Source organism: Syngnathoides biaculeatus, chromosome 1, assembly GCF_019802595.1.
Source record: "Syngnathoides biaculeatus isolate LvHL_M chromosome 1, ASM1980259v1, whole genome shotgun sequence".
Classification (NCBI taxonomy): Eukaryota; Metazoa; Chordata; class Actinopteri; order Syngnathiformes; family Syngnathidae; genus Syngnathoides; species Syngnathoides biaculeatus.
This window is the reverse complement of record NC_084640.1, coordinates 12,130,463-12,152,451: the sequence shown is the minus strand read 5'-3', so window position 1 is coordinate 12,152,451 and position 21,989 is coordinate 12,130,463. Positions and strand designations below refer to the sequence as shown.

The window sequence follows — 21,989 nt, the reverse complement described above, 5'->3', positions numbered from 1 at the left end:
AGACAATGTTGTGAACTTTTTGTTTGTATTCCATCCACTGATACATTTCTTCAGTCTGTCAGCTGGCTAGGATGGCCCGCAACCTTGCAGGCATCCCCTATGGTAAACACACCAAGTATCTCTTTCTCCCACATGCTCTTACCAGCTCTTATTTTGACAGGCTGCACTCACAAAGCTGAAGGCTGACTGGAGCGTCGATGCTGCTCCCAGCACCACGCACGGGTGATCCTGACTTAGGTCCACTCCAGTCTCTAAAAATATGTCACTTCCAATGACACTGCCGTCTCCTCTCTGCCACTCCACACCCCAAACAGACCAGGAATTTCTACTTCGTCGCAAATCTCCAAGAAAACTGTTACAAAATGCACCATTTGGCAATATTTTCTGATGAACAAAATGAAAACAATGGGAACATTGATTTGGCATCTTATACATCACTGCATAATATCTATAAATTGTTCAAATTTTCCGACTTCTCACAACTATCTGCCTCCGTAACGTCTGTTTTCAGCAGCAGTTGGATGAAGAGCGTCTGCAGCAGACTGACTCCTGTGTGTTTCCTGAGGTGGCACTGTGACTCACAACGGCATTGCTGCAGGAGAACCACCCACGCCAGGGAGAACAAGCAGGAGCGCGAGCATTCATATCTCGCTTCCATAAGAAGGGAACATAAGCAGACGTTTCAGCGCATCAGCTGTGACTACTGTTGTGGGGGTCATGTGAGCACTTATGGGGACAAATGTCAAATGTGAGTCATTGTCTCTGTTTGCCACGATGCGAGACATCAGGGTCACAGTAGTCAAAGTGTGTCTGGGTGTGAAGTCGCCTGGGGGACAGGACCTTTGATGTTGTAGTCCAAGCGATGGATAAAAGGTGTCGGAGACCTTCTTGTCTATTTAGTGACAGTCGCTTTAGTGTGACTGTGTCACTCCAGTTTTTTCACTCCAGCCTACTGTGCTGTACACTGCAATCCTTTCCTGGACTGTGTTTTCCCTGCACGATCAATCTTGCTTTGACGTCAAAGTCATTACATTTTGGAAAAATCCAATTGCTTGAAATTAAATCATTTATATTCATCTGGATTTATATATATGTCAAGTACGTTTCTCAACGGGTCTTGCCCAGCTCGTCTGTCTAATTTGGATTTGTAAACCACGCTAATGACTAACAGATCCCAGCAGATGGCAGTGTTGCATCACTTAGCATTTGAGATCAGCACAGCTTTTTGGTAGAAGATAAAGTTTAGGGGTTGAGTTTGGTCTTGTCACATCAATTATGATGGAGAGAAATTTCAACACGAATGTTGGTCAAGTTTAGACACCTCACATAGGAACAGCCTATTTATAAGGATGGTATAAACTCACTACTTGTCGCTATAGTTAAAAGTATGTCTTGTGATTGAGAGAAAAGATGAGGCAGTTCATGGATTGAATGAAAAATGGCTTGTGCAAAAAAAAAAAAAAACCCCACTAAAGTTCACCTCCAGCCATGCGATGGAGTAGCGTATACCATTGTCAGTCTATATTCATTGTTAATATATTATTTCAGCATCAAAAGCGCTTTCTCAATCTCTCTATTGTTGCTTTATGGTTTGAGGTCTTACAAAATATGGTGCTTATGGTGGCACAGAACAATATTTTTTTGTTGGTCTTTGAGATATTAGGCAAAATACATCTGGTGACCGCTTTGATATACTGCCATGTATGACAGAGCATTACAATCTATACTTTCGACGGCATCCCTTAGCATTCACAGGCACTGTCTGTGTAAGTTTAAAATGTATATCATTTTAATATGAAGGAAGCAATACAATATTCATTGACAACCACTTTCAATTTAAGCAAATATGTGTATAAAATTAATCCAAACCAACACTGCACAGAACACTAGGAAAGGCTTTAAAGGAGCTTGAGAGGGATACGGTGCAGATTGGATTGAGAGCGTGACAGACAATTTACAGAAAAGGACACATGAGCGATGGAAAGAAAATTGTATGTGGCACCTACAAGAAATGAGAGGCGAGGAAGGGCAGCGAAATTATCCTACTTGTACATTTTGACTGTATAGAAGTATAATGGCAGGGTGTGAAGGTGAAATAAATAATTTGGACGTAATGCCACTTCAGTGGGTTAGCACAAAGCCCGAAACCTTGACTATTTGGCCGAGAAAAGAAAATGTTTTCAACCTGGCCATTCGGGAACCGCCAATGTTTTTGTTCTCCTTTTGAAATTCACAATAAATGACCTCATTCTTACACACCTGAAAAAACTGAAAGCCAAAAACCAGTAGCTGACCGTGAATAGAAACGCTTCTTTCACATCATGTACACTAACAACTTGTCCTCATGGAGCCATCTTTTGAAATACTCTGCAAATGTGCAGATATACTATTTTACTGTAGTTTCCTCAATGCTACAATAGATAATCCAACTGGATATCTATGGATGAGCTTTAGGTTTGCGCTTTGCTCAGTGTGATTCTTGCTGGGAAAGCTGCCGGCAAAATCCTTGACATGAACCCAACAAAACCTGCGATTTACTTGCAAACTCAAAACTAATGTGATGGTTTTGCACAAATGACAACATGCATACGTATATAAAGACCCAGTGTGCCCTGTAAATTGCACAGTACAGCGAAAAGCACCACCCGGGAAGCAAAACGGCAAGCCACACAGTTGAGTGGCTACTGGTTCGATGCGTTGAGGGAAAAAAAAAAAAAAAAAAAGCCCGACAATTTCGAAGTCTCCGCGCACCAAATCGATGTGTTGAAGGCCTCAATCTGCAGACCTTTCTAAGCTGTTTGGACTGAGCCTGCTGAACACTTTCTCCCACTGGAGTATCCATCCACAACAAACTGAAGAGGTCAAAACAGGAGAGGTGCTAAGGACAACAGAAGGGCACGAATCCATAATGTCTTTCTTCTCAAATTCCTCAGGTTCCTGCTGAGCCAGCCAGCCAGCAAAGGCAACAGCGGCACACAATGAGACGAGGAAGGAGAAAGAGAGCAGGGAAATATTGACAACGAGTTCCACTGTGAACCAAAACATTGTTAGAACTGAAAAGATCAATTATTCCTTACAAGTTTTTAGATGGCTCGTATGACACAGAGCGTTTGCGGCCACTGTGGTGGAGGGATAAAAGACGAGAGGTGTGTTTATTTGCTAGTGAGGAAATGGACTCTTAATTTCAAGTAATGCCCGCGCATCGTGTACTGCCAGCTCTGCGGGCAATAATATCGCAAACAGCTTTAGTATGTCAGTGAATCGTCGGCCCGTGGATGGATCTTATAATTGCGGCTAATATGGGGAAAATAGAGATCATGCAGCATAGGGCTTTTGTCAGCTTTTGAAATTGTGGGTGTAATGATGTTTCAAACGTGAGCCTACATGCGGCACTTTGGCACTTTGCTGGGCCTTTTACTGCTTTCACACACTTCAGTCTTTTCACCTCATCAGCTCCGCAAGTCGTTACAAACTTTTAAATTTGTGACGGTGAGATGAAAATGAAGAGACGTGTGCATATGTGGGACAAAACATGAACAATGCAACATTTGTTTATTCATCTGGACAAGGATTTTTCTTTTCCTTGGCAAAAAATAAAATACAGTATTATCAAAAATGCTAAAAAAAGCTTTTAGTGTCTTTGCCTTCTTGCTTGTATGTTTAGATATAAACGATCTTGATCAAATGTTTACAAGGTGATCTTTAATTCTCATTTTCCCGCAGGAGAAAAAAAATGCTTATCTTTGGCAGTATGAATTGATCTTGGCCTCCAGTTACAGATTGATTAGTTTTTCAAATGAATGAAAGGGCAAATGAATGAGGGTTGCAAAAACAAAACATGAACACAGATAATTGCGTCTACATCATTTCATTTGGAAAAGGCTTACCTTTGTTTGTTTTTGTTCCTTTTCTTTTTCTTTTTTATTTGTTCAAGATCGAACATCAGAGTGTCAAGGGCAAAGCCTGCAGATACAGTATCTCTTCCTCCCACTCCTCGGATTTTAGTCATCCCTTCGCTAATCCCTCAACCCATTCCTTCCTCTCAATATCGATGCTATTTATTCTCTTTGGTAAACAAGTCCACCTAATTTTGCAGTGGACTTTTTTTTGTGTGAACCGATAGGAGTTAATGTATGTATGCACCCATGGTCAGTTGAAATGAAGGGTTTTCATTTAGTCATCTTCAAATATGACTAACCCTGTTTCTTTTTGCATATGCTAAGAGTGTGTGTGTGTTTAAATCAGGTCTGCATCTGTATCAGAGCTCATCAACTAAGCAGGTAATCATCCACATGATGTAGAAAACAGATCCCCTTAAAGTCTCAAACATACATTGTTTCAAATGGTAATAGCTTTAATTGCAGCTACCTTGTCCGCAGGTTCCCGGGACTTGATGGCCCGTCATAAATGGACAAGATGTCAAAGTCTTCCTCCAGGGCAAAGCCTTGAAATACTAGCTGTATCCGGTTGTGCTCAGCTGCCACGATCACCCAGGTGCAATTGGCATAGTTGGGATACCCGTAAGGATAGCCGGGGCTCTCTATCGTCCCGTTGGAAGTTTGTAGTGTGTAGCTGCAGTTCTGAGCTGGAAAGAGAAAAAGGACGGGTTTTAAAAAGTGTATTACGCAGGTGTCATAACATGGCAGTTCGCATCATCTCGCTCTTATTGTTCCAATCTGAAAGAAAAAGGCCTGAGATACAATACGAAGGCTTTGGGTTGTCATCAAGTTAGAAAAATTGAGGAAATATTGCAACTATATTTTCTAAAGTTCATATTGTCTGAGTTGCAGTTTGTGTTTGAATCCACGCAAGTGAACATTTCTTTACCACACTGTTCATGACCAGTTTATCATGAAAGTGGTTAGGTTCATAGTATCTTTTGTGGAAATAAAAACAAACACCTTTTGTTAAAGCATGCAATGTTTATAGCTTTAAAAAGGTGACAAAGGAAAGTTTGACGTCTTAATGAGAGAATATTTTACACCCAAGTCATGTACAGTAAAAGTGTGGCCATGGCTGCACAGCGGATGCTGCAGTCAGGAGATGTCATCCCTGCTGGAGTAAATTACAAAGTCATGCAAGAATCATGCTATTCATAAAAATGCAATGTCTCTCGCTTTGGTTGCTAACGCCACATCCCCAAATCATTATGCATAAAATGGAATTTGAAGAAAATAATTGGAGGACATCTGTTATCTGTAGAGCTGACATTTTTTCAAATGGAACAAACAAACACAAAATGTGGATTTGATCTTAATTTTATTATTCTGAAGATCCACAAAAAGCCTGCAATTCTTGTTTGCGGCCAACTAATGCACATACATATCCAAACTATTTGACAGCGGAAAAAAAAAAATTCCACCGAGCAACTGCTTTTTGATAGAAACCAGTAATATACACACTATAATTACTGTATGGCCAAGTGTTGGAATGACAGTGGAGGTGCAAGGAGCAGTATACTGTTTAAAACTTTGTTTCGCGACTATTTCTAAATGGTTCTGTTTTGTGGAGGGGAAGAAAAGGGAGGGATGAAAGCAGTGCAGAAAGGTTGAATGAGCATCAGCGGATGAAGCAATACAATAGCACACAGTCACAGTTGAATTCCTGGGGAGGGGGGGGGGATTCTAGCGAAAAGAACAAGCAGGAGACAATCAGACATCCTCTTTTGAGGCGGTGCACATATGCCTGACCCCATCCAAAAGCTGCCTAATGTGTGTGAAATGCATTTCAGGTGTAGAAACCTCCACTCCAGGAGGAGGCTGGCACCGTTTTGATTATTTCTTCAGAGAGCTTGTTTATTACTATTAAATGTAATTAAAAATAACCAATTTGACTTCAGTTATTGTGAGATAACCATGCAACTGTATTTCTTTTCATTTCACCGCCTGTCATTTAACCAGAAAAAAAGACCAAAGAAATCAATCGTGTTTTTTTTTTTCCCCCTCCATTAAATCTTTGAAATGGACCCAGCCAGTCAGCAGCTACCCTCCCATTAGCATCAGGGTCAATACTAATATCCGCGTAAAACCTTCACATCCACCTCTACCTTATTTTTATACACCCGGTTAGGTCAGTAAGCTGCCTTCATTACGAGCTTCCATCAGGCCGATCCATCGCGCATACACACAGCCTGATGGAGATGGAAAGGGGTCAGATTGGACACTGAACCTCTTGTAACAGTCAACAGGAGATCCGGGTGCGAACGGCAAACAGAATAGAAATCCAGAGATGGACAATTTAGGTATTTATGACAATGGTGCGTGTTCGCTCGCACGAGATAGGTAACGCTGCACCTGTTCTTGCAGGTTTCGGAAAAGTGAAAAAGGATCATAAAGATATTTCAAAGCATTCATGGCAACTGGCCAGTTTTAAAATCATTACTGACAGACAATGTGGGCTTAAAGATGAAGGAAGTGCTTTTCAAGTGGCCGCTTGCTCACTTATTTGTGGGGAAGAACATTTCGTTCCTCTTGAGAAGTCAACAGTTGATGAACGACTATATATGGGGATTAGGACAAAAAAATGTATTTTTTAATAATATACAACACAGACTACTTGAAAGAGCTCTATGGGTGACACTGAGGCCTATGTGCCTAGTACATCTGCTTCAAGACGTTCTGGGTTTGAATCTGGGCTTGGATCTTTTCTGTCGAGTTTGCATCTGTTCTCCCACAGCATGTGACCCTGAAGAGGATGGCTAATTTCAATTAATGACACATATTCGGAAAATTCTTTGTTCCGCTTCTTGTCCCATTAATAATCGTTTATTTAACACAAAACCTTTTTAAATCGAAATTCGTCCTGAGTATAATTTTAGTTACATGTAAACCGCAATTATCCTCACTATGAGTGAGCTTGAGAGGAAGCGCAGTCGTACCCATTTTCTGTGTGTAAATAATGGATTGTTTATTGCAGTTTTTTTCTTTTTTTTTTCCAGTGTGTTCAATGTAAACTGAGGCACAAGCAATGCTACACTGTGTTGCTTTGAAAGCTCAGAGGCTTTGATTAACAAGACCAGTTCTCGGGGCATGCATGAATAATTGAAACTTCACCTGAGGTGCATTGTGAAATTAGCTGCTGGGGGCTGCTGACCTACACTGAAGCTCCTCAGTGTAGATTTAAAGGGAAGCCCCTGGCCACCAGTCAGTCCGCGTAATATGCCAATAAGGACAGTCCGGCTCCGTTGAAGAGTGAAATGTCATCGTTTCTCAAGGTGCAAAAAAAAAAAAATTTACCAGTTCAGCCTCAACGATGCTAAGGGAACAATGTGTTTGGATTGGAGTTGCTCACACTGCGGTGCAAATGTGAACTTTCAACAGATAGCGGTGAGCAGTGTTTATCATTCACAGCGTTGATCACTGCGCCGCGGGCGACTCTGCAGCTGGCGCTAAACTTCTCCAGTATTCGCACCGCCAAATGGGCGCACAGGGAGCGGTGTGACCTTGTCTGAGAAGCACTCCGGGCCTTTACTTGTATGTTTATTATGTGTGCGAGGACAGCTATAGTGTTTGCTCTGCAGCGTGCTGCGACGCTGATGAATTTATAAGCACTGTGCCGCACGACCGTACGCCAGGACGCGGTGAAGAGAGAGAGAGCAGAGAACGGGGCTGTGAAGGCAAGCAAAAGGTGTCTGAAATCGTAGAATTTCGAGTACGTGGAAGTGGGAGGTTGTATGAACGGACAAATCTGGAGGCAATAGAAAAGTGGCAGACTGGAAGAAATGAAAGTGGAAGCACAGCGCTTGTGTGTGCTTGCGTGTGTGAAGGTCAGCGGCGACTGGAACAATGTCCGGCAAGAAAGAGTACACTGAAAAAGAGGAAAACACAGACAAGGGTATTTTTTTGCATTGTGCTGGTACTGAGGTCACAGGCGAGCATGCAATATTTGCAGCAGGACTGCACTATGATATCGGATATCTTGGTCTATATGACGGTACGGAAAAACGATGCCATGTGATGTCACTTTACCCCAATGTCTCTGTTATGATATTGCATGAATTAAAAAAAAAAACTTGAAGAATATATTCCTTCAGTTCCTGCACCGTTTATGTTCAAATATCAATTTTTTAATGAATTATAACACCACCACATTCAGTAAATACTACTCGCTGCTCCATTGATGCTGTTTTGCATTGTACGTTAGCATTAAACTAGCAGACATTCAAAGGGTGGTTATTTGAAATATGCAAGGTGCTCTTATTTGAACAGTATTTAACTATTTGCCAAACTTATTTCTGTATGCTATTATTTTAGAATATTATGAAATCGGGTCACTCTTGATTCAGGGTACCACTGTATTCGATGTTTCTCCTTGACAGACGTAACAGCTTTCCACTCTTCCTGGAAGACTTTCCGCGAGTGTCAATGGGACTGTCGGTCCATTCATTCAGAAAAGTAGTTCTGAGGTAACCGGTGTTCACACAGGTTTCGGTCTCATGCACATCGAACTCATTCAAGCATGTCTTTATAAGCTTTAAGATGAGCACAGTAGTACTGGAATAGATAGCGCCCTCAGTCAAAAGTGCAACAAAAAAAAAAAAGCATTGAATTGTACAAAAATGTCTGCAGGAGAGTTCCCTTCACTGGATCTAATTGGGAACCCCACAAAAACAGCCATTTTTCTCCTCACTAAACTTAACAGGCACAATGCAGTCAGGCAGGTAACATTCTCCTGGCCAAGGACAAATTTTGTCTATTGGATTGCCAAATAGAGATGCATTTGTCAGTCTCCCGACCAGCTTTCACTGCCACAGAGTCCAGTGACAGCGGCCATCCAATACTTGGCGTTGCGCTTGCAAAGCAATTACACTCCCAGATCACAATGCCGATGCCACATAAGGATGGAATTGTTGCATTTTCACTTTGCAGCAATCGCTGATTTGGGGTTTATTTGACAGAAGAAATTTCTCGACCTGTCTTTTTGCCCAAAAGAAGTCTCCCATTACCGTGTCACAACCTGTTCTTGTTCAAAGATTTTGGAAATCAAACTGCATAGCTTGACTTGATGAATTGTAGATGCCAATTGTGTGTAAAACAATGATAGGGCGCAAGTCTCACAGCATTTTCTGGCACACATAGTGAGACTTTTTGTTGGAAATTTTACATGAAATCTACTTTTAGGTTACTAATTAAGTTAAACGGTTACCAATCTGATACACATTTAGACATGCAAGTATTAGCAATGTGCTAATGGAAAAAAGCAAAGAAAATATTCAATTTGTAGCTTGTTTTCCTAGGTTTGTAATGATTCATAGCTTCTAAACTTTTTTTTTTTTGGTTGGCCCAAAGAAGCACACATTTGAAGAAAATACTTTTGAAGAGCTACACATTAATTGCCAACATGAGACCTTGCACAACACCCTGCCTGTTTTCCAGCCTGGTAAAAATAAACCACAATGGACCACGTGTTCTCTAAACTGCAGAGCGAAAAAGAAAAGCTGGCGGTGCAGACTGGTGGCCTCTTCCTGCTGGGTCATTTTTTTAACTAGCACTACCGGCGAAGAAGCCCATTTCTCAATTTACAAAAGAATTGTACTAAGTAGAGAACGAGTCAATAGAAGTATTATTTCTCCTCATTATCCCACTCGAACAGCACCATGTTTATTCTGTGCGGCAATGAAGAACGCTGCGTCTCGGCAGCCCACGCGCCGAGCTTAAAGATGATGAACCGCAAAATACCCCTTTCAGAGTCAAAGGCATGTTATACTCAATGATTCCCCCCCCCCCCCCACACACACACACACACTTTCACAAAGACTCCTGTTTCTGTGGGAGTGTTTCCATCAATTTTGCACATGATAAATCCTATTGAAAAAAAAAGATACGAGCTCAATGCATGGTGCTGTTCAAGTAGCATCATTAACGCTTCGGCTTATTGAAGAGGTGTGTTGTTTCCGTGGCAACTACACTAAAAAGCAGGAAACCACATAAAGACAAATCCCTTCTGTCAATTATTTATTATTGCTGCAGTCCCCCTCAACAGTTAATGTGGCACACGCACACATTTGTGCGACCAAATGCACATTCGCGCGTTAATTCCATCCATTTGTTTTCCTCTCTGCTCCTTGGCACGATTTGGTGTGACACCTAAGTTAACACTGGAAGTCAATTAGCAGCTCATTTTCCCTATTCACACATTTAGTATAATCACTGTGGTGCGAATACAAAGTGAGATATATATATATATATATATTTATAATGAAAAAAAAAGCATTGCAAAAAAATCCTATTCGGCCTTCCACACGAATAAAAGTAAATGTACAGACGTGTTCAGTACAGCGTGACCCCGCTTCTCAATCACAATCTTGTATACTGGACTGTAAGCAGGGACATCCTTGTAACTGTTATCTATTAAACCCAAGAGGGAGATGTGATCCAAAGGCCGGGTCGTGCGAGCCCCAGTAGGACTATTTCATCTACCACCAAGACATGGCTGGGGAGCACATGATCAATCAGCTCCTTTCAATTGAGTGTGGAACGCTTTAACCTTTTGATTCTGATCCAAAGTGCCCCCAATGAAGGCTTGTCTGTGCGTGTATCTGCGTATGTTTGTCAGCAGTAGATAATCTTAATGAATCTGCTGCATCAGCACACACAAACACCGTTCCATTGGTTTGGATTTTGTTACCATGAGCAGGTTTTTCTTTCTTACTAATTACAATGAACTTAATTTACTTGGATCTATATTAGACATCCATTTTATATATACAGTTCAACTTTTATGTCAAGTAATCATTTTCGTTGTTTCTTTGTGCAGGTAATGAAATGACACTCTTTTTCGCCTAAAGTACTGCAAGTACAGGTAGATAAAACATGCAGCAATAGTTTTCTCTGCACCATTCAAAAGAAAAAAAAAAGACCTCAGACAGATTGTGTCTAGCTTGGCTATAAAGTGAAATGACAGAAGGGAAAGTAACATGACAAAGACAAGGACAAGTTACCTGCTCTAAATCTAATCTCCAATCTCCCGGATCATTGCAGTCAGATAAGACCAGCTAGAATCGGGAAGCCAATGAAAGCCTTTCCCTGATCTTTGCGTCTTTACAAGACAGCCAGGGCATCTACATCAGACCCATTCTATGGAAGGATTTAGACAAAATTCCCTTGTCTGACACTGACAGGAGCATAGGGAGGGTACAAAAAAACTTGGCAGGTCTCTTCCATATATGGGGATGCAATGTGCGTATTGATTTATTTTTACCTGAAGCTGGGGAATTAAGTTTCTGAAGTATGAGGAGAGTTGCAGGGGGGTTGCAACGGTCACACACGCTGACATCAGCCAACTGCCCGCAGCAACCAAACATCTCCTCTGGGAGATTGCGGTAGGAAAGGTGGACGTTGTATTCCAGCACGAATGCTTAGAGAACACAGGGGTGATTGCACTGAACTCATGTCATACAATGTAATACCATATATGAATCTTTTGTAGGATGGGGAAAATCCTACCAGCAATCAAAGTGTGGGGACATAGACAAAAGACAAACCTCCAGTATATAACCCAACCAATTTTAAAAAAAAAATCATTTACATCCACTAGCTTTATGATAACACATAATGGGAAATGCCATAGACGGGCTAACAAATGGCATCGGTGTCTCAGCAACTGATATTTGAACACAAATAGCAGAAAAATACATTTGGAAATATTAGCAATAGGAATATTACTGAGGCTTACTGTTATTAGTTATGACATCTCTGTGGACTGAATATCCGTATGTCTGTATTATACTCCGTCAAGCTGACCAAGGCGCACATACCAGATGAAGTAGCAAAATATCCATTGAACTAAAGTAAAATATGCGGTAAAACAGTTTTCTATTGAGGTATGCTAATACTAGATGTTTTTTCTAAAGCACAATTTTATAGAACTGAATTTTAAGTGTAAAAACTTTTTAGGGTGGAAGGGATAAATACATTTCTATTTATTTCAGTGGGTCACGTAACAAACTAAACGTATTTAGTTGGCTGTATTGCTCGCCATGTTCCTTAATATTCTAGGGAACATTCCTGAATTCAAATGGAACAAGATATGAAGATGACTAACTTGGTGTCGATCCAAACTCAAATTGTTCTGCGTTGGGGCTGGTTTGTGTTCTCCTGAGCACCATTCTCCTATGCAAAATTGACTTCTCTAAAACGCTGTCTTACCTAATGCAACACTTCAAGGAAAGGCTTTCATTACATTTGTTTTTCATCACTAAACTTCCGACTTGCATCCGCACAGGAATGTGCTTGGTTTGACTGCTGCGCGCATATTGTTCAATAATAATAAAAAGTCTTTTACTGAAAATACCATTAAAGTCCAATACCGTTGTTTAGTGCTTAATAGGGAGAACGTCTGAAGGAACAATTGTATGTCCTCCTCCTCCAACTCAGTCAGTGCCACTTTAAATCAGTCAATTGAAAAAGGACATCAGAGTTTTAAGTTCAGAAGCTTGAACTTTGTGTGTGTGTGTGTGTGTGTGTGTGTGTGTGTAAAAGTCAATGAGCCTCTGCACACTAGCAAATGGCTGCATGAATGCATTTATGAATATTTTGGGGAGAGTCTGAGAGCGTGCATGAATTAGTAAGCGAGCGAGAGAGTGTGAGTCACCGTTGTGGCTGAGATTAGTGCTCGGCGACAGAGCTGAAGCCATCTGGAAACGGATGACAGCGCGATGGGGAGGAGCGAGAGAGGGCGGTGGCGAACAGAGATGACAAACATCAGCAGGTGGGATTAGGACTTCCAAAACGGTACGACTCCAGGAAACACTCACGGGCTCTTTTACGCTGGCCCATGACCTGACGTCAACACTTTGTTCATGTGAGATTGAAGTAAGGTGACAGCTCACAGACACGAATAAGCATCCACACACTTAGCATTCACTGCTATTTGTCCGAACAGGAGTCTCCCTAATGACCGATAAGAAAACGAGCACTCCAAATTGATTATTTACTATGTGGCGGGAAATCAGCCAACACTCCAAAGGCACATAAACCCAGAGCTCCTCTGAATGGTTATTTCCCATCCCTGCATTTGGCTTTTCCTTCTCCTCGGCACAATCTTCATCACAACCGTCACTAACCACCTTCACACTCTCTCCCTCTCTCGGCCACACTGACATTCTGTATTCCACAGACTCCCTGGTTTTGAATAAATATGCTACGTTATGTGCTTCTCGGCTCGCTTTCACCATTTATTGCTCACCGGTGAATGTGGAGAGCAGATGGGAGATAGGAGGCAACAGAGCATGCGGCAGATTAGAGATTGAACGTAGCAGGACGACAGGTGGGAGAGAGGTGAGATGAAGCGATGGCAACGTTAATTGCATCGGACATATGGGAGTGGTTGTCCAACTTTTGGGCCAATATTTCTTCCAGGGGGTCAACGGTACATTCCTTTATGGGCCTCCACCCATGAGAATGTTGTAGAGTTTGTATTAAGAGTAAAGCTAACATAAATATGTTTAGTTTTAGTTGAAGTCCAGAAGAAATTTCTGATCATTGACTTCTTGGGAAAAGATGAAAAATTTGTGTGTCCAAATTTCTGCACAATTACTTCAATGTGATGTCAGTTGTGCTTTATCACATTTAATCATTAGATCATTTAACAAAGGTGGTTTGGCATTCAAAATGTACTTCGTGCAGTGAAATGCGTGTGGAAAAAAGCTCACAAATTTTGGGTTACTCACATTGGGGCTCAGTCCTATTCCTCCACCAATAGTTAAAAAATTGCTTGTAATGGGGATGCGCCCCTCTAATCTGATATTCATATCTTAAATCAAAACCCCCAAAATTCATCTTAAAACATTCTTCTTTTTTTGTTTTTTTTTAATAAATGGCCTACAGATGATTTCATTGAGGACAGTGGATTTGCATCTTTGTAAAAAATATTTACACCATTTCCATGTCACTGCATTTTGATTCGACTTAAAGCTGATGAAAAAAGGAAAGACAGTTGGTCCTGATGACATACCAGTGGAGGTATGGAAGCAATTTGGAGAGGTAGCTGTGGAGTTTTTGACCAACTTATTCAATTGAATACTATCGGGAAAGAGGATGCCAGAAGAGTGGAGGAAAAGTGTACGAGTTCCCATTTTTTAAGAACAAAGATGACGTTCAGAACTGTAGAGACTACAGAGGAATAAAGATGATGAGCCACAAAATGAAGTTATGGGAAAGAGTAGTGGAGGCTAGACTCAAGTCAAAAATAAGTATATGCGAGCAACAGTATGGTTTCTAATCGGGACAAGGCGAAAGGAAAAGAAGATAAAGCTGATGGACCTGATATCCCAAATGAGATTAATAAATCCAACAGTAACAGTAGTTGATAATAATTGCAAAAAAAAAAAAAAAAAACATATTGAATGTCAGTAAGACTGATCGAGATTTGCCTACAGTTCACTTCCACATTTCCTTCATTTAAAAATGACTCACATTTGCCTAATTTAGTATGAAATTAGACGCAGAGATCTGATCAGATCTTGTCAGATAGGCTTTTAAAGTGTGACTGCGCCTAATTGGGGGTGCAAAGCCATGAAAACATTGGAGAAATCCCAATTTCGAGAGCTAGCTTGCCATCCAGCGAGCAGCAGCCGCTTGCTGGGGACGTTGACTGCTTGAGCTGTCCTTGGTTCTGAATATCAGCAACATGGCAATGGAAGAGGTATCGACGTTTGCGAAAAGCAGTGGAACCTCCACTTTTCCAAATTAATCTGTTCAAAAAGTCTGACAAAAACCAAAGCCACATTTCCTATTGGAAATAGGGCAAATTCAAATGATCCATTCCAGACACTCCAAATAATTAATTAAGGGGAATCATCCATTTTTCTACTTTGCTATGTTTTCCCCCCTCAAATTCGATGGTAGTTTCCATCTATGAATCAAACGCATGCAGAAATAGAACTTTATTTGGCCCCAAGTGGGCCTGTTAGACAGTCGCAGTCAATAAATCAGCACACATACATACACACACACACACACACACACACACACACAAAAAAAAAATCCAAATGCTTCTGTTGGAGGCGCAAGGTGACGATCACTCAAAAAGAGAACACTCAAAGTTGCACAAGCGACACGGAATGCTTTGTGTGGGCGCTCCATCGCTGGAAATGAGTGGCTAAGTCACAAAGGCAAGCAAACGTTTGGTGCAGACCGTTTTCAACTCTTTGAAAACCACGGGGATGTACGAAAACTGGGACAAAAGTTCGCAAACCCACTTTCCCCACCCCCCAAAAAAAAATCATCAAAAACTGAATCTCACATAAACTAGGGCATGCGAAAACTGAGGTTCTATTTGACATCAGTGTTGGATACCTTATAGCTCCTCACGAGTGATTCAGTACATGACACATATTTCACACTATGACGCACTGCAGTATCCCCAATGCAAACTAAACAACAAAAACTAGTCATTGTTATCCTCATAAAGTCACAATCAGAACATTCTCATCTAATCTCTTTTTCGTGGATAACTGGAGCATAATGCAACCAAAAAAAAAAAAAATGACGTTGCTATGAAGTTCAAGCAAAATCTTTTAGACTGTATACCATTACTGTGGGTTGCATCACCATCGTTGTCATAGCAAAAAAATAAATAAATAAATATGGTGCGGAAGATAAAGCATGATCCTACAGCTCTCCACAGCCAGAACCAGTCTGCAGACGTCATCCTCTCTTGAGGTCCCCCACTCCCCGTCCGTGTCCCGTGCCGCCCTCGGGTTCTTTCCTCTGTGGGATTGAGCTTGATTACCGCTTATTGAGCGACAGGTCCTCCGGGAAGGTTGTTTTTGATCACTCGGAGCTCTCTTTGACACGTCTCCATCTCGGCACCTCTCGGGAGACGCCGTGAGAGCTCACAGAGAGGCTACACTGTTGTTTTAAAGTCATCCGCTGTTTGACAAATGAATACCTCTTATGCACCCGAGGCGAGTTGACTGCTGCTTGTCAAACACGACCTGCAGATGAAGAACATTTGTGTGGTTTCAATCAGTGAATCGAGCCCAACTTGGGACAGGATACATGAGCTACAGGCCTCATTTCTGAGTCACTCCACCTCTCCGTTTAGTGCAGGGCTCTGGTGCCCCTTAATGGGGGGATGGGGCAACTGCTGGTGGCTCCCGTGCAGGAACGCACAAACCGCAATGGTCCGCTGACCTCCGAGAGAGGTGAGGCACTTTCAGTAAATAAAGAGCTCCCTGGATACCAATAAAACATCCTGATGAGCATTTCCCCATTGACTAATACTGAAGACTTGAGAGTGGGAAAAAAATTGCTTGATGACACAAGTTTGGTCACCTGGTGGGTGGAAGAACATTTTAATAAGAGAATATCGCTGAAGCTCAAAAGCACATTCCCACTCACTTGTGGAATTTGTGCCAAGAGTTGGAGTGGGCGAGAGCCACGATGTACTGCCATCAGATCCACTGTGGCCTTGTTACTACAAGGACTAAAATAAATATAACTACCAAGTCCAATATAGGAGTTCGGGAAGCCAAGACACTGATGCAAACGTTGGTAAAGGTTATCTACTCTTTGTCAAAGATTTCAAATGATCTGTTGAATGTGCTGCTGCAAGACTGTGTTAGTAATTAATGTGCGCGAGGAAAAAAAAAAAAGTGGGGGAATCTTCTGACGTCTGAAGGCGAAGGGAGGATTCAAACGAAAGACACCCCCACCCCCTCTCTGCGCACACATGCAGACGCATTATGGATGCTGAACGCCTGCTTGCACTTTTTTTTTTTAAAGATTTCCCACCTCCCCGCAGCTCTGTGAACTATTTAGAATCGCTGGGCACAATCACCACCAACACCAGCTATGTCATTAAATCATTTGTAAGTCACCCACCCACCCCCCACCTTCCTACGCCTCTACACTTCTTGCTGTTGACGGGGGGGGGGGGAACCTCTTGTTGCAATTCATCAGTTTCCAAAAAAGGCATCAGGCTTCCTATTTACATAAGTGAAACGCTTTTTTTTTTTTTTTTTTTTTTTAAAAAACTAATTTGTCAGATTCCTGCGCTGGCGCTTCACATTTCACAAAACACTTCTATAGTTAGTAGCTGTTGACGCAGCTGCCACCTCTTGCCATGTTAAGGTGCAACATCACAAGGCGCATCCTTATGCGTCTCATGAATATGCGTGTGCGTGCGCTGCAGATTTGCATTCAGTCAGTGGTTGCGGGGTGGTCGTGGGTGGTGGAATTGATAGAGGAGGAGAGACGAGGAGTTAGGGAGGAAGGGGGGGGGCAGTGGTGGTGAAGCCTACCGCATTTTACATGACTTCAGCTCTTTTACGGGGACTCACCTTTTACCGACACGCCGAGAAGCCCCACGTAGAGCACGAGCATCACGCGGCTCCACTGACGCGCTCCCCCACTCATCACGGCAAAAATCCCAATCCTGTCCGCTCTCTGGCGTGCACATTCCGCTCCCCTCTCGGGTCTGGTTGCCTCGTCCCGACTCGAAGCGGTGTCCATGGCGAAAGCTTCCTCTCTGGTTCTACGCGACAGTGATAGTTCTCAGATGGTCAGAAAAAGGCGACTGACTCGGTGTCGATGCTGAGACAAATCCCAATGCATGGAGGATGCTCGCAGCGAGCAACTGGATTGAACCATGTCTTGCAGGCGCCGAACGGCTCAGAGTCTGTTTGAATGGGGGATATATTTCACACCTGGGGAAAAAAGAGCGGGGTGGGGGGAGTTGGGGGCGAGGGAGGGGGTTTGGGGGGAATCACCAAACCAGAATGACACGCTTCAAGTCGAAGCTGGTCGACTCCACGCGCGTAAAAATCACGGTGATCCCTTGTCTGCTCCACCTAAAGGCACGAACCGCGTCAAAACCCAAACGTTCCCCTTCCGACTTGCCGCGCAGCTAAATATCGATCCAGACAGTCACCATTTGCAGTCATGATAATCCAAATTAAACTTGATTCACATACAAATGAGGCAACACCGGTGGAGGATTGTGATTGTGATCCCAGAACAACGGAATAAAACCCCTTTCGCAAAGTTCTCGGCTCAGCATCTGTGTCTCCCCCCCAAAAAAAGAATTATAATAAAATGAAAAAATAAAAAAAAAAATGTCGGGGTCTCGATGTGCGGAGAAAAAGATGCAGTTTGCAGTTATTCCCAGGTTGGTCAATGTGGCGTCTGACAGCGTCGTCTCGGCTCTGTGTGACGCCAAGACCAGAATGCGCAGACCTCCTCTCTCTCTCTGTCTCTCTCTCTCTCTCTCTCTCCTGCTCTCTCTCGCTCTCTCTTTCTCTCTGTCTCACTCGCTCTCTCGCTCTCTCTCTCTCCCGCCACCTGCGTCTCTGACATGTTTTTAAGTGACTGTACTAACATTAAATTACTGTCCCACTGAGCATTGTTCAAATTTAAATGATGGGTGGTGCAGCAGAAATGCCCCCCACCCAGAAAGAAAATGTTTAAAAAATGGTTAGTACGTCACTATATACCATACCAATCAACAGACAGCATTGCTTATCAGTACATAATTGTATAGTACATACTCGTATATGCTGCAGTATATACAATATGTACATACATTCAGTTTGATGTGGTATAGGCACCCCATTCCATTCCTTTGAAAACATCGCTGCAATAATCTACTTCTGCAGCATATCCAGAGTGTTCATGCATACTGCTATAGTGGTCAAATTATTTTCTTATTATTATTAGTGTTGTTGTTTTTTTTACCTCATTCAGGTTTGAAGGAAAATGAGTACATAAATCTTGCTCTGGAAAGACAGAAGTCACAAGCAATGAGTTCTGGTGACATTGGTGGCTACAAAATATCTGATCATCTCATCCAGCACGGAACATCAATCTGTTTCTGTGAGTTCTCCCGATATTAAGACAGTGTTGAAGTGCACCATCTTACTGATAAAAGCAGCCCCCCCCCGTTATCAGCAGCTTGTTGTGGAAATATTCAATTTTTTCATCTTAAGATAACTTTGGCCACTAACAGGTCATCCCTCAAAGAAGAGGCCATAAAGTGTATTGCAGTATTCAGGGATTTAACACTGAATATAAAATAAAATGTGATTAATAGAGAATCTGTGGCCTCCATCTTTATCAAATATATTTGGATTGGATTCAGAAAATTTGACGGGTTTGTCATCAGTAGTCACAGAGGCAGTCTGTCAACAAAAACACTTTCAAATAATGTCAAAGTTTTGCGGCACTCACACAATAATTCTATTTCAGCAGTAACAATAATTGATCATTTGCATCATATAATGGCTCCACCTGTGAACACTATCATTCAGTCAGCGGATTGGAAAACAGTTCAACATAGATGCGTCAACGTCTGGTTCACTAATCGTGAAATTGGCGTTTAATAGTCTGGAACGTCCACTGGTGAAACTGAATGTCATTTCCACCTCTTGCATACAGCTGCTATGATTAGTTTCCCGCAATGCGCCGTGCAGGATAATGAAATGTGCACTGGCCTCAAACCTCTGCGATCATAAACAGACCCACAACACTGGATTCAACTTTACAAACACCTTAAGCTGCTCACATATTTCGCGCAGAATAGGGAAAGATGAATTGCAGGAATTCACGTGAGCCAACATTTTTTGCTCAAGTAAGAAAAACAATCAGCACCAGTGTGTTTTAAGTCTCTTCAGATACTTGGCCTTCCATGCCGCCACTTAGAAATATAGATTAAACAGCGAGTATGTAAACGTGACATTAACGCTCACTTTTATGCCAATACAAGAACGAGGACATTTCCCTGTTTCTCCAAATTGTGCGAACAATATCTCGCTGTCTAAGTGGAAAGCAGACGCGGGAAGATGTCTTTTAGGCTTGAAAGCCAATGATCTCCCCATTGTCAGTGAATCTTGATTATTATAAAGTATTGCCTCTTCTTGTAATTTTTGTAGTTAATGCACTAAAGTGAACAAAAACGTCAGTGAAATTAGCAGCGACAAGTCACCTTTCATCACTTTGATGCCTGTTGAAAAAGATCTGGAGTTGTGCAAGCAACCCGTAATTCTACACAGAGCAAAATCATATTCCGTGCGTGTTTTCGTGCTTTATATTCCCTCGTTAATATTCAACTGACGGGATACATACAGACATGCAATGCAGACAATTTAAAGCACGAACAGTAAAGTACATCTATAGTAAAATATTCCTTAATGGCTCACCATTTGAGAGGAAGATACTAAGGGACATTTTGTACAAAAAGTGCTGTCGACGGCAGTCATAGATATGACCCTATGGAGGCGGCTACACTTTATCTGTCCTTCTATTTCTGCTACTCACTGTTGGAAACGTGTACTGCAATTAGACTAAAAGGCAATAATGATTCTGTTGACCTGCACCTACCAGGAGTATGATTGTGTTCAAAATTATTATTGATAAATGTGACCGGCCAACTGATGTCATCTCACCACCTTACATCATTGCTCAAGCTAATAAAAGCACAAAGCAGTCACATGCTGATTGGCCAATGTTTGTGAATGGAAAAAAATAGTACAAATAAAACCTATAAATGTTGTCAGATGGGTTGAAGCTTATTTTATACTGTTTTAAAATCAAAACTAAAATCATATAATTAGCCAAGAAAACTAAATATTGAGTTCATTTGCGCAGTACAAATACACAGTTTGATTTCCACTCTTCTCTATTTGTGTTTTCCTAATTCTTTTTTTATCGCTGCAACTCTAAAATTTTTACACTTGATTTGAAGCTAACCGAGTCATACGTGTTCAAGTGGTCTCGGTCCACTTGCTCGGTGCGCACCAGGGTTTGCATCGTCCTGTTCACACTTGACAAGGATGACATTTGCGCCTTCACACATGGAACACCCACTCACATGTAATTACCTTCGCTTCCTCAGACTATCACCGAAAAAAATTCTGCCGTTTAAGTTCTAGAAAAAGAGAGTGAAAGAAAGGCCGAAATGAATTTCGCAAAGCTGTTTTCATGGCACCGCGATGTTGGCATACATCAGCAGGCAGCAGGGATGCCGCAACATCCGCAACTGAAACCAAAAGAGAACAAATAATAAATTGATAATTAAAAAAGAAGAGATCCAGTCTTGGCAGGAAGAGAAAGATTGCGGCCAAATAGTTTTGTGTGGCGGCCTGATCGATGGGCCGTTCCAAAAGCAAGGCTGTCGGAAACGAAGCACGTTCGGGGGCACGGGAGTGGGGCGGCTTGGAGAAATTGGACTTACGCATCTGAGCCCATGTTCCTTCTGACGTCTGCTTGTGTAAATGAGTAAGTGGCACCAGCAGGCCAAATATCTTCCTCTTGACATTCATCTCTCTTCGCAGTGCTAATAAAGCCCGTCTCCGAGCTGTTGCTAGGCTACATAGGTTCGTTTGGTTTCTCGCAGGTGGTGAATGACTCCATGTTGATGTTTGTGTACGTCCATCAATGATATTGATATAACTGGGGCAAACGGGGACTCAATGCGACGACACGTACTGGTATCACCGTTTAATGCTTCCCAACATTCTGTTTTAGAAGGGATGAAAAATATGTAAAAATACTTGCAGAAATTAGTGTGTGTCAATTTCTAATTAAAGGATCCAGTGGGCCATCGATAGATACTGTTGTTCATTAGATAGCTGGGACCAAGTAGTCAGTGATGGGAGCATCTGGATAGTTTTTGAGGTGGTTGTCAACTATTGCGGAGGACTCAATCAATTAATCGACCATATTTGAACCTTGGCGTAGACATTGAGAGATGCCTCAAGTCTGTTCAAATGTCACATTAATATTTAAACAGGAAAAAAAAACAAAAAAACAAAATAGCAGCTGTTAGATTTTTAGATACAATCAGCGGGAGTTTTACTGCACAAATTATCATAATCTGTTTGAGGGAATTAATTGTCATGCATTACCGCTGAGTCAACAGCAAAGCGCCAACTGTTGAAGATTTTGGCTTTAGGAGGGCTCACATTTTGGATCAACATTCAACATGGCTCCATCACAGCAACGGCATCGTTTAAATATGAGCAAAAGAGTTTGCAACTGCGACGCGCCTCC

The 21,989-nt window shown here is 42.0% G+C and overlaps 1 protein-coding gene across 1 annotated transcript in view; it reads right to left on the bottom strand.

The window, feature by feature from the left end:
• Window positions 1-21,989, bottom strand: part of csmd2 (CUB and Sushi multiple domains 2) — a 234,610-nt gene that overhangs the window by 120,491 nt on the left and 92,130 nt on the right. The window contains exons 5-6 of the mRNA XM_061816677.1: window positions 17,285-17,478; window positions 4,369-4,585 (exon numbers count right to left, since the gene is read on the bottom strand). Coding sequence (XP_061672661.1) covers window positions 4,369-4,585; window positions 17,285-17,478 — 411 coding nt within the window. The remainder of the gene's footprint in view (window positions 1-4,368; window positions 4,586-17,284; window positions 17,479-21,989) is intronic.